The following is a 14,167-nucleotide window of genomic DNA, read 5'->3' on the forward strand; positions in this document are numbered from 1 at the left end:
TGCCAACTGCTGATGGAAAACATTTGTCTATTAGTGCCCTTGATTTCCTAATAATGTGTCTGCATCTCTGGGTTAGTAAAATGAAATAGAAAAAGGCATGAAGTTCCCTTACAGTATTAAATTCCCTGGTTACAGTCAAACCTAACTCACTCTGTTGGCAAATGTATAAGGTGCTACATTTAGTCAGAATCACACGCAGCTGACCTATTGTGCACATCCAGCACAGACCTTGCTGTCATAGACTCATTAGTCAGGATGGCTGCATCCATCCAGATGAATGGGGCTCTTCCTGTTCAAAGATGCCTTTCATCTGCTCACACAAAGCTACACTTGTGAGCTCCTCCTATGTGTCCAGGAAGAAACAAACCACAAGTCCGAGTGCAGGAAAGGGGATGAATCCAGGTCCTACAGCTACTCACATCTAACCACATGAAACAGAGACTACTCCTAAGGAGGTGGTGCGTGCAGTCACCCAGAGACAATTGAGCTGAAGTCTGGACGTGAGCTGATGGCCTTAGCCCTCTTGTCTATTTGTGCCTGACAGTGTATAGCAACAGTGCAGCCACGGCGAGACTGCAGTGCCTTATCTGACGTGAGAAGTGTGTGAAATCAGACGAAGTTGCCCTGTCAGGAGACGTGACAGAGCACAGAGGGCTTCAGATGTCTTCTAACGTATTGAAAACTCTCTCTCTGACAAAACAGCTGTAGGTCTTTGGGGTGCTCCTTCCACTTCTTGGGCATACATTTCCTCACCAGAGGAAGGGAGAGGGTGCTTACCCGGCACACAGGAACCATCACTGTGCCCATTTCCTTCAAGACTGCAGAGGAACACATCCTAGCCATGGCTTGCTTACCAAACCACCTGGTGAGAAGCAGGGGACTTTTGTTCACCACCAGCAATGAATGAACGTAACAAGCTCGCACCCGCTCTGTCCTAACATTAAGATTCAGATGAACATGGTGCTGAAGAGGTAAATACAAGAAGAATTACCCATTACCCAACGGCGTGATCTGTAACATTCACCCTCCCAGACTCCTGCTGTGTCCCTGGCAGCTTTCTCAATGCCTAACAGAAATCAAGTCAAAGTTCAACAATTCCAAAGCCCGTGTAAAGTGCCTATTTCCAAAACAGTTGCATGTAGTTTTACAGGCAGTGTTCATTTTTACTTTTTCCTTTAAAAAAGTACTCCTGTGTGTATAAGTGTGAATGTGCCGCGGCACGTGTGTGGAGCTTGGAAGACAACCTTGGAGGATCGGTTCTCACCTTCCACCTTGTGTGAGAGAGGGTCGCTCTTGGCTTGCTGCTGAGGGCAGACTAGTCGGCCTTCGAGCTGCACGCCACCTACCCCACCCCACCCCACTGCTGTAGGCATGTTGGGATGACAGAGGCCTGAGCCACTTTGCATCAGGCTTACTGTGGGTGCTGCGGGTCTGAATTCCAGGTGGCAGGCTAGTAGAGCAAGTGCCCTTAACAAGTGACCATCTGTCCAGCACCCCCAACTATTTTTATTATGTAAGAAGAGTCTGGCTTGGATGTGCATCTAATATACTGCATTAGATGGACCTAGGAAAATCAGTAATAATGAAAAATGACAATCCAAGTGTTAAGAGGAATTCCAGATAAAGGTCAAGGGAAACACATGCGCACACACCCCAGAACAAAAGAACCACCAACCAAACAGAAACAAGCAGTAGGTGTTATGCCATTCGCCATTCGTTCCCACATGCCTGCGACTTCAGCACACATTCACCAACTCCTCCCCTTGCATATGTGCAGGTCAACCTTCTTGGATACTCATGGCAAAGATGTGTAAGGACACCTCCTGCAGGGTTAGACTGCTTGCCTGCCTTCGTGTGGTGCTGAGCAGCTCAAGTGTTATTGCTGGCTGCTTGGAAAAAGCAATGGTGCCTGCTCCAGTTCTTCCCCTTCCCCCAACCCAAACACACAGCAGCTGAAGTCTTGGAGAAACAGTATTCTTTCCTGCAGGCGGTGGGAGGGAGGGAGGGAGAGCTTTCCTAGACACATGCAATGAACTTTTAGGAGCAAAATAAAAAGACTTGGACAGGCTTATATGGGAATCCCTCCACACCTGTGGGGAAATGCATGTACACACCATTAGCAATAAAATGCTCACCCAGGACCCTCAGATGTTCCTAGAAAAGCCCCTTGCAGCCCTGTCAGGTGGAGAAGCACCACACCTTACTTTACTGAATATAGATTAGGCTGGTAAAATTGGCCATGGTGGGCTGGAAGGGGCAGAAAAGAGGGATAAGCAGAAGGATGACAGGAACATAGAATGTAGCTTTCTCCTTCCTTGGGTTTCCTTACTCATGTTGCCAACCAAGTCTATAAAAATGGAAGGAGTCTGGAAAGAGAACAGAACCTATGACGAATTAAGAGTATTTAAAATCTCTTCTTTCCCCTGTTGTGGAAAGAGACTTCAGCAGTTGTGCCTTGGCCATTAGAATGTTCCTAACTTTTTTCTGCTTTCCGGGCTCTATTTCAATCTGGATGAGGCAGGGAAGAAAGTGGGAGGGGAGGCGGGGGGAGTGGGGTTGGGAGTAGAAGTTTAACAAAGGATCACTTTAACAGAAACTACTGAGTAATCGCTCTGCCCATGCCAAAAATAACATCAGCTCAATGTCGGCAATTAGAATCAGGTCAGTCGGGCCTCACAGTCGGTGCAGCCCTCCTCAGGACCCCAGCATAAAGCGCTACTCATGCTGATGTCACCAGTAGTCACTGTGGCCCCAGCAAGTAAGGCCCCCCCACAGCTGAAAGGAAAGTGCTTTTGCCTTCTCCAGGGGTAGGAAGCCAGTATGAGAACAAAGTGGGAAGCTTGGAAAAAGGCTGGAGGGGAGACACAGAGGGATATATCAATCTGCAAGAGCTGTTCTACCATCCACAATGTCAGGATTCTCACACTGCCTGCCCCCAGCTCCTGAAACTCACTTTACAGGAGTCCTAGGCAGAGAGCCCTGGAGTGGTGCTCACGATATCTAAGACCTTGGGAAGCAGCTGTTGTCATGGGTGAGAGAGAAAGGGAAGACCCTGTCCTGCCCTGTATCTCCTGCCTGTCCTGAGACTTGGTTTTTGGAGTGGTGACTGAGCAGAATGTACCCTGATAAGAATAAGCCAGGGGGCATTTTGATAGTTCATGTTGGAGAAGACTGTGGGGCATGGGGGTGGGAGGAAGGTGGCAACAAAGTTCCTACAAAAAATTACTGCTTGGAATTTTATAAGGGTGAGGCCAAGTTTCAATACATCCAGTCTCCCTTCCAAAGGACAGACAATAATTAAAAGGAGAATATTGTTTTTTAGCTCCATCATGGTACAGTTGTCATTGGAAGAGTGGCACTAGCAGCCTCTGGGAACTTATGAAAAGGATGAGCTCTCACCTCAAAACTACTTGATCTGAAATCAGTGGGGGAACAATCACCATTCGAGCTGGCTCTTCTCCTGCCTGTACCAGGGTGCGTAACGTTAGGGTCTGAAGGCAAAATACACTCTGCTGCTCTTTTTTGAAACATAGCCACACTTACTCGTGTACCCAGTGCATGTGGCTGTTTTAATTCTACCATGGCAGACTTGAGGAGCCATGAGACCTGACAGCCTGCACAGCTTAGAATATTTACTATTCTGTTAGTCACAGAAAAAGTCTACCAACCTGTGCTTTGACTTAATAGCGTTTGTCACGTGGCTGGTCTCAGCCAACGGGAAATAAAAGCTCATCGTTTCAGTTACTTTTTATTATCTTCTTTTTCAAATGGACTGGATCACAACTATTAGGTTGTATTTCTGTCCCTACAAACTTTAGCCAATGGCTCTCATGTACATGAGAATTCCTGGTTTATAAGACTAGACAGAGATGAAGATCCAGCAAAGCTGGATTCAAAGCACAGACAGCTCATTAGACCACTATCATCTCTATCCAAAGGAGCAGACCAAGGACGAAAACGCAGGTCACCCTGAAAATACAACTTATGCCTCAATCACCAATTTGATCCTAACTACTGGTCAGGTCTTACATGGCTAACCTAAACACAGAGGCTAAAAATCTAGTGAAGGTCTGTTTCTGCTGTGGAGTGCTCCTAAGGCTCTTCTGTAATAAAGTGGTCTCAGTTATAAAACAGTATGTTAAAGTATTTGATACCATATTTACCATTTTGTTACATAGTCTTTAAGTGGGAGAATTTAGTTTTCCAGCTTTTCTCTACTGTCCTTAAATGTCATCCTTAGTCACTTTTACTTAAATCAGCTGTGGTTTAGAAGAACAAGAGGGAGAAGTAAAATGATGTGTATGCATATATAAAATAACAATGAATGATTTTCTGTTCCCTCACCAGGAGACACGAGGTAACTCCCTTCTTGGGAGTTCTGCCTCCTCCCTCAGACAGATATTCTGACAGATTTGAAAAAAAAACAAACTTTCCATATACTTCACAATTTGGTGAAACTAAACCAATATAATCCTTGGTGAAAAACATCTACACTGAACAGCGGTACTCTGAGTTTTCAAAGGAATGTGAGCTGTTGGAAGCCAACCAAAAGCATGAGAATGATGAAAATGAACCCGTTTCTGAAAGCGAAAATCAGCAAATATGGATCTCCTTCCCTAAAATTTCACTGCACTGCAAACACCTCCATTTATTTATTTATTTATTTATATTTTTTGGTTTTTCGACATAGAGCTTCACTCTAGCCCAGGCTGACCTGGAATTCACTATGTAGTCTCAGGGTAGCCTTGAACTCATGGCAATCCTCCTACCTCTGCCACCTGAGTGTTGGGATTAAAGGCGTGCACCACCATGCCTGGCTTACCTTTTATTTTTAAAAAGTTGTCTGCTATTTCAATGTGTTGAAATGTGGGTTAAAAGAGACCAAAAGTCTAGATTCATTAGAGTCACTGATTATACTAACGTAAGCGAAATAAGGCTGAAGAGTGATGTCCCCACAAGCTAGCATCTGACTAGGTTAGCATTTTCAAAAGTGACAGGAAGTTTATGAGTACAGTCTTCAGACATTTTATACAGATTAAAACAAAACAACTCAAGGCACACATTTAGGGGACTGGGAAGATGGATCAGTGGTTAAAGGCACTTGCTTGCAAAACCTACTGGGTCCAGGTTCAATTCCCAAGTAACCCATGTAACCCAGATGCAGAAAGATGGCCCAAGTTCTTAGTGTTTGACTGACTGCAGCAGTAAGAGGCCATGGCATGCCCATGCAGGCACATGCACATGCACAACAGCTGTAGAATACGTAACATTTATTTTATAAAGATACACACTTACATCTGCAATTGCAAAAAATATAAACTGGCTTGTATGACTCTATTATATCAAAGATTTTCTTTATATTATATTTTATTTATTTAGTTATGACAGAGGCAAAGAGAGAGAGAGAATGGACACCCTAGGGCCTATAGCCACTGCAAACAAACAGTTGATGCATATGTCACTTTGTCCATCTGGCTTACATAGGTCCTGGGGAATTGAACCTGGGTCATTGGGCTTCGTAGGCAAGCACCTTATCTGGTAAGCCATCTCTCCTGCCCCCGAAGAAAATTTCTACAGGATAGAGGACAATGTGTGATCAAAATGGGTTACCATATTCTATGGTTTCCCAATTTAAAAATGTGGAATTTTGTTTTTCCAGCAAAAATGGTCTCAAGAATATCTCCAAATGGCTGCAGTTACAGATTCCCCATTAGGATGCAGTCACCTACAAAGCACATTACCATAGGTAAATAAAATTGAGTGATGGGTCATGCTGGCAAAGTAAAATAGCCACATTTTATTCTGGACAATAGTTTTGGTGATTAACATGAATTTTCAACTTGAATTGGGTTGATAAACACCTTCGTCTGGGAGGGTGTTTCCAAGATCATGAGGGCTTACACTCAAAGTTCATTGATGGATCCAAAAATCTAAACAGGCTATTGGGAGCTGTTAGAAGAGGGGGAGAAGGTGAGGCCTAGTTGGAGGAGTGGGTCATAAGGCTTGCTTCTGACAAGTGTATCTGGTTTGGTTCTGGCTCTTTCTCATTCTTACTTTTGCTTCCTGGCTACCATGATATAATTCACTTTTCTCTGCCACGCCCTTTCTCCATGAAGTTTCTGCCTGGTCATGGGCCTGGAAACAATGGAGCCAGCCAACTATGGACTGAATCCTCATATGCCATGTGACAACATAAACCTTCCCTTAGGCTGAAATTCACTAGTATTTGTCACCAAGAGGGAAAAACCAACATAGGAGTTAAGAAGGCATGTTGGGCATCATGAGAACTGTTTCACTTATAGGATAAAAATTCTGGGAAATACTATCTTTGCTTTGAATAAATATTAATTCTGTACCAAATGATGTACATTATGTATTAAGTTTTTATAAAAAATAAGCCAATAACAGGAGAGATCAAACTCACAAAAGATAATTCTTCCTTAACTGAATGTGAGATGTATAATAAAACTCAGTAAACCCACTGAGAACACGGTAAATGATTTTCATGTTAACACAAAATTATCAAGAAAAATTTAACTCTCAGTGGCTTGACCTCTTTTGTGTGGTACCTCTTTTTTTTTTTTTTTTTTTTTGGTCAAGTTTACTTATTCTAATATCCACGGTGTGTGTGTGTGGCACGTGCACACATGTGTGTTCATGCATTCTCTCTCTCTCTCTCTTTGGTTAACCAATGCTTACAAAAATAAGAATTAGCCAGAATACATTATTCTCTGAGCATTTTTGTTAGTCTAAGTTCTTTCTTTATTTTTTTAAAGGAAGTAACAAGGTGTAAATTTTAATATTCTATTTATTTATTTGAGAGAAAGATAGAAAGAGAGAAAGGGCATGTCAGGGCCTCTAGCCACTGCAAATGAACTCCAGATACAAGCGCCCCTTGTGCATCTGGCTTCCGAGGGTTCTGGGGAATCGAACCAGGATCTTGAGGCTTCAAAGACAAACACTTTGGCTGCTAAGCCACTTCCCCAGCCCTAGTCTAAGTTCTTTATGTGAAAGCAATAAACCTATAAACATACATACATATACATATATATATATATATATATTTTTTTTTTTTTTTGAGAGTGACAGAGAGGCAGGGGAAGGCGGGGGGGGGGGGGAGAGGGAGAGAATGGGCACGACAGGGCCTCCAGCAACTCCAGATGTGTGTGCCCCTTGTGCATCTGGCTAATGTGGGTCCTGGGGAATCGAGCCTTGAACCAGGGTCCTCGGGCTTCACAGGCAAGCACTTAACCACTAAGCCATCTCTCCAGCCCAATAAACCTATATTTATTCTTGGAAAATCTACAATTTAGACTTTCAGTAGTACCTCCAAGCTCTCTATATCATGGGTCTTCTTTTTTAATTAAATTTTACTTTGATCTCTTCTTTATAATTGGGATCATATTGAAAGACTGGTATAATATAGCTACATCTCTCTCTCTCTCAGGAATTTCTGTCATTTTGTGGACAATAAGTAAGGAAGCAACACAGCAGCAAAGATGATTGTGTGCTGAGTTAGCCTCACTGATTTATCTAGTGCCCAGCACATGACAAACACCTGGTAAACATTTGTTGAGTGCATGGCTATCATGAACAGAAGACCAGCAATCAAACTTGTGACCATTTCCTGTGAGGACCTGGAAATTATTTCTGATAGATCATTATGTACTTCTATGTCCCAAGTCTATGAAGACAAGGGAGAGTACCTTTAGAAATAATGATGCTCAAAGGCTGCTTTAGGGATCTGGGAATTAAAACTACATGGGAGGCTACTGAACTAAGCTCTTATACATCAGGCAGGATGAATGAGACAATAAAGACCACTGTGCACTTCAATAAAAGACCCATGGTTAAACAATAGAAGCCAGGGTTATAGCTCTAGATCAGAGCTCAGAGGACTCCACATGAACCACCCAAGCCAAATGTTGGCACAACTTACATTGCCCGTTCATTCTCTTTAATTTTCTTTTCAGCAGCAGAAGAAAAGATATCTCATGGAAACACTTGGTTTTGAATTACCTGGTGCCGGGCTCGACTGTGGTCCAGAAGCTGCCGGGACTGAAGTTTCTGTTGCTCAAGTTGCTGGAGGGCAAAATGGAGTTGGTAACTGCCTGCAGTGGGGTGATACTTGTGCTGGGGGACCACACCGGTAGCCTTGCTATACACCTTGTTTTCTACATCTCCCTCCCAGGTAAAGCCACCTGTATGGAGGCTCCTGAAGGCAAAAGAGAACAGACTTCTTAGAGTGGGTACATGAACAATCCAAAGGAAAGAAATATCTCAGGCATTTTTCCTTTATAGAACCACAGACATGTTAGAATTACAAATCTACTTGTGTGATAAATTACATGACTTCTTCAGTAAATCACAGCTTGATTGATTTCAGGTTTCTGTTTTGGTTTTCCATATTCTCTCAAATAAAGAAATTTCCAAATACCCAATTAAAAGTTGCCTGTAAAATGTTTTCTGAAGTCCATGGGTCAAATTCAAGGCCTTCAGCACATCTAACTGCTCGGTAACTTTATCACTGTTAAAAATTTTCTTTATCGAAAAAAACAAAAAACGAACAACACCCGAGGTGAGAATAACACTCATCGCACAGGTTGTTGTGGGGTCTGAAGAGGGAACATAAGTTAAGCTCCGACAGTGAACCCTGCCGTCAGCACGACTCCTTCCTCAGCACGACTCCTTCCCCAGCCCGCTGGCCCCTCAGTGCCGCCACAGCCCCACATCTCCTTGAGGAAGGACACAAGAGATGTAAATGTAGCGTTTAGCAGCAGGCAGAACAGGGCTGTCACCTGCGCAGTAACATTGGCTGTAAAGTCAACAGGGCTGTAAGTGCTCAAAAGAAACATTTCACTATAACCTGCATCCCATACACCCAAAACACTCAGTGGAACTACTGACCCTTAAGCTCAAGAAGCTTCTAGGAAAAAAAAATACACCAGCATGCATACATAGACATCTCAGAACACAACAGCTATATGCATAAAAGAGAAAAACAGAGAAACTAAAATTCCTTAAAATCAAACATTTGTTTCTCAAAAGACATCACTAAGAAAATCAGTTAGCAAGGCATGCCTTGGGGTAACTATCTGCAATCTATGTGTGGCAAAGGATTCCTGCCTTTGCTACATAAAGAAGTCCTTCAGCTGGAGAGGTGTCTCGGTGGGTCAGAGTGCTTGCTGTGCAAGCATGAGGACCTCCGGTTGATCGCAGCAGCCATGTAAGAAGCACAGCCTGGCCAAGCACGCCCACGCCCTCAGTGCTGAGGAGGGAGCAGGGACAGGAGGGTTGTGGAGTCTTGCTGGATGGCCAGTGTGGCTGAAAAACAGCAGCTTCGGGATCAATGAGAAACTCCATCTCGAGGGAATAAGGTGGATGAGCGACAGAGGGGGCCTCTGCATGTGTGCACATGAGGTGCACACATATGTACACACACGCATACAGCATTCATACATATATAGTACACATGCACCACCCACCAAAAAGAAGTCCTAATCGTTAGTAATTGATTTTAACAATAAAATAACAATTCAACTAAAAATCCATTAAAATAATACCATGGCATGGTGGTCCACACCCATAATCCCAGCATTTGGAAGGTAGGGAAGGAAGCTCGGGAGTTCACGATCAGCCTCAGCTACATGGAAGCTCAAAGGTAGTATGGGTTATGTGAGACTATCTTCCAGTACAAACACACATGTGTGTATGCATGCACACATGGGCTGGAAGATGTTTAAGTCAGTACAGTCCTTTCCAAGCAAGCATGAGGCTCTGAGTTTGGATCCCTAGTACCCATTTAAAAGCCAAGTGTGGCCGGGTACACCTATAATCTCAACATTCGGGAGCTAAAGACAAATGAATCCCTGGTTTTTGCTGGTTAGCTAGCCTAACAAAATTAGTGAGCTCCAGGTTCAGTAAGAGACCCTGTCTCAAAAAATACTGTAGAAAGCAACTGAGGAAGACACCTGACATTGACCTAACAATATCAAGAAGAAAATACCAAGACAGGGCTAGAGAGATGGCTTAATGGTAAAAGGTGCTTGCCTATGAAGCCTAAGGACCCAGGTTCAATTCTCCAGGTCCCACGTAAGCCAGATGCACAAAGTGGTGCATGTGTCTGAAGATCATTTGCAGCGGCTAGAGGCCCTGGTGTGCTCTCTCTCTCTCAAATAAAAATAAATTTAAACAATAATAACATTAAAAAATATACCAAGACAATACCAAGAAGAAAAACACTGAGTTCCTCTTCCCTAAAGCTCATGATGTGGCGAGGAGTGAAGTGAGGACTGGCAGATTTGGGAATCCATTGCACTTATATAAAAGCTCACAGCCAAGAGTGAAGGAGATCTAGACTGTGACACTGGTGGTGATGAAGCCCTGCTAGTCCGTGGGACAGAACAATCTGGAATGAACATCTAAAGAAGTGAGAGAAATAGCAGAGAGAAATGATGAAGGTGAGAACTATGGATGAAAGGTGGGAAGACAGGTTAGTTCTGAAAAACAGACTGAGGGTATAACATTAAAAGGCATGTGTAAGAACTGGGAGTAGTGGCTCACACTTGCAATACCACCACTGGGTAAGATGAGGAAGGAGGATTGCCACAAGATCCAGACTAGCCTGGGATACAGTATCAGAAGACCCTTTAAAAAAATTGAAGTAAGTAAATAAAAGAGGAGAAAAGGAAAAGAAAGACAAAGGTCTCTGCAGTTACAAGAGAGTAGAAAATCAAGAGGTCTTGATAAGTTTCATGTTAAAATTGCACAGTGTAGGCTTTGTGAAGAAAAAGACAAATCTTCTTATAAAATACTCTCAATGAACGATTCAGAAATAGTTTCACGAGTGAAAATAGTAAGTCAAATTGTGTTAGATAGGAATTCAATAACAGAAAACTGCTAATAACTCTCTTTGTTTTGGCATGTGCATGTGTAGTATGTGTGGTGTGATGGGTGTGTGCAGGTGCACATGTTCTGGTCCTGTGTGTGTATGTGGAGACCAGAGAATGATGGGTGTCCACCTCTACCACTCATTCCCGTGTTTCCCCAAACAGAGTCCCTCACTGAACCCAAAGCTGCTGATTTTTCCAGTCAGAGTGGTGAACCAGTGAGCCATCCTCGATCTCTAGTCCCTCCAGGACTAGAGTTACAGATGTGCATGGCCACACCCAGCCACTTATATGGGTTCTGGGAAATCAAGGTCAGTGGGACTCCTGCCCTCTCAGGTCCTCAAGCTTGGGTGGCAAGTGCTCTTACCCTCTGAGCCATCTTCTCACCCCTACAAGTTTTCATCTTAAGGGAAAGCATAAATAGGCTATGGCTGTTGGGCTGTGGGCGGGGAACACTGGCAGCTAGTCAAATGAAATCTGTACCTAGCATGACCTACGTGGGTTAGCCCGATGGACATGCTAAGAGATCGTGCTCTTTGTGAAAGGCGCTTTGATTCTTAGAGAACTGGAGTGCTGAACTATGATTTTTAAAAACAGTCTTTGAAAATGTTGCAGTTTTACTAAACTCTATGAAACTCATTTTAAAAAATCTTTAAGTTTGCTTAGCAAGGTAAGACTTACGCTCTCCCACCTGTTCCTGCTTTGAATCTGTGATGTTATTATACCAAATCAGCCCCTTTCAGGAAGAGTTAAAGTACAGCAGAGATACTACTAGAAATACTAAAAAGTTCCAAAATAATCTAGACATGCCATGTAAACTTCTGGTGTCCTACATGCTAGGTTGAAAGCACAGACCTATACATGCAGTTCTAAAGTGCAGCCAAGCTTCCGGCTTGAGAACAGGGCAAAAGGGCTGAAAAAAAAAATTGTTTATTTGATATGACGAAAGGCTCTTGGGAAAGGATTAAAGCAAGAAGGCAAAAAGAAGTAAGAGGTTTTGGGTGCTTAGAGGGAAAAAAAGAAGAAAAGCAAAGGAAGAACTGGGTCACTGAGAGAATTCTGAGGGACTGGAGGCCTTGTACCTCTGGGCCCACACTTCTGAGCTGGACCACCCCAGAATGGAAAGCAGCTGCCTAGGGACCTACAGCTGGGATCTAGAACAAGACTGAGAAGTTCAAATTCTGGCTCCACCACAACACCACGTTGGACCTCACTGTACTTTGGTTTCCTCAGCTGTGAGATGGATGTGAAAGTCCACCCTATCTCTTGTAGGGCTGGTCCAAGAATTAAATATAACAATCCACATAAAGCATGTAGCATTACATAACTAAGTGCTCGATAGCTTTAAGCTACTATTATTAACACTTCCTACGGAAAGTGAACCTAGGCCTTTGGGTGAGGTGGTGGGAGCAAACTAGGGACACTAAGGAATGGATGTGTGCAATTCTATTACTTTGGAAAAAGAAGAGGGGTGAAGTTGTCTTTATAATTCCCTGAGCAAGGACTGAGAACCTGACTAACGAGCCAAGAACAAAACTAGGGGATCCAAAACAAGGGCTGAGGGCGCATAAGCAGGAGGGCAAGGTCTACTCGCTGGTCTCAGCCTCCAGGGAGCGCAGCCCCTTGGAAGCCCCTGCCTAAGGGGGCTTCCTCATGATGGAAGCCTGTTGGTCCAGCCAAGCCATGGAAAACATGCCACCATGAGCCAGAAGCTGGCAGAGCTGACTAATAATGCTGTCAACCAGAGACGTACAACTGATCAATGAAGGAGATTTTCCCAGCCTCCTCCAACAGCCAGACCTGAATGCCCAGTAGTGGCCACAGACCTTTTACTTTGGTAAAATGAAGCAAAAGTAGCTGTTGAAGGGCCAAAAACCAATATGTTCTCAATGACCCAACAACCAGCATTGCCTCCTATAACCATTTTGTCAATTTTTTTTCCCTGAACAGAGGCTCTTACTAAGTAGCCCAGGCTGGCCTGGAACTTGAATCCTCCTGCTTTAGCCTCCTGAGTGCTAGGATCAGACACTTGAGCCATGATGCCTGGTTTGCCAGCATTTTGCTAACCTTTTTTCTCTGCACTTCTCTTGAACACAGTGATTCAGTACTCTCTGCCTTTTTCACCCATAAGTTGTAAACATTTTCCCATCAGGTAACACTGGCTTGTTCCAATTGTACATGCCATTATTCAGTTCTAATATACTCAGTCAACCTAAACCCTTAAGTCTTCTTCCTATTTCAAGTTTTGAATTCATATGAAGGGTTATATATATTTTTGTCCATGAAATTCTTTAAATTACTGTGAATTTTGACTGTTGCCTTCACTACTTCATGTCATCTGAAAATAGAGTTTGTGTGTTTTCTAGATTTTTAAGTGTCTAACAGCAAGAAGGTACCTAAATAAATAAGGATGCATAAATCAATTCACTAATAAAACAGGAAAGTAGTAAGCCAATAGCAAAGTCTCAGGCAGGATCTTAATTCTCAAATGTATGCTAACTCATTGTTTAGGGAGGGTACCTATTTACTTATCAAATACTCTCTCTTTTTTTTTCCTTTGGTTTTTCAAGGTGGGGTCTTGCTCTAGCCCAGGCTGACCTGGATTTCACACTGTAGTTGCAGGGTGGCCTCGAACTCATGGCAATCCTCCTACCTCTGCCTCCCCAAGTGCTGGAATTAAAGGCGTGCGCCACCACACCTAGCATCAAATACTTAATGATGATATTATCTCACTCATATTTCTCACATGTGCTCATAAGATTTCATCATGCCTCGATGAAGCCCAGGTACAGTCATTCTTTTGTAACTTCCTTGATCTTCTTTTACGAAAGTAATTCTACCATGAAAGGAAATGAGTTTAGTCTGGCATGACTTATTTTTTTCATGAATCAATGTTGAGCTAAGCAGTTCTCTTTTTCTTTTCTATGGGCTGCCAAATCATTGGTGTGCTAATCTGTTAGATTTTGACCTGAAATTGACATCTCAATTACTGATTTATATACTCAGCATCAAATTTATCTCTATCTATCTCTTTTCTTTTCCAGAGAGTGAGCTCTTTCTTTGCACATTAATCATACATTGAATCATTATCGCAAGCACTAGAGACATAAATCAGGAATTAGTAATCATACAAACTGTTCTTCTTTGGACATAGTAATTCAATAGAGAAATAAGATTGATTCAATAGCTTGACTCTTGTTGAGTTTCATTTTCCCTGATGAATGAAGGTTTGGGTGTAACAAAGATGTGTCCTGAAATCTAAGTAAGGATAAGCTTGA

General features: G+C 43.0%; 1 protein-coding gene across 1 annotated transcript in view; it reads right to left on the reverse strand.

Moving 5' to 3' along the window:
* The window catches only part of Ttll5 (tubulin tyrosine ligase like 5), a 254,825-nt gene that overhangs the window by 64,584 nt on the left and 176,074 nt on the right, over nucleotides 1-14,167 (reverse strand). Inside the window, 1 exon segment of the mRNA XM_045154327.1 lies at nucleotides 8,020-8,215. Within this exon segment, the coding sequence (XP_045010262.1) occupies nucleotides 8,020-8,215 (196 nt within the window).

The sequence above is a fragment of the Jaculus jaculus genome, chromosome 7 (genome assembly GCF_020740685.1).
Source record: "Jaculus jaculus isolate mJacJac1 chromosome 7, mJacJac1.mat.Y.cur, whole genome shotgun sequence".
Taxonomy (NCBI): domain Eukaryota; kingdom Metazoa; phylum Chordata; class Mammalia; order Rodentia; family Dipodidae; genus Jaculus; species Jaculus jaculus.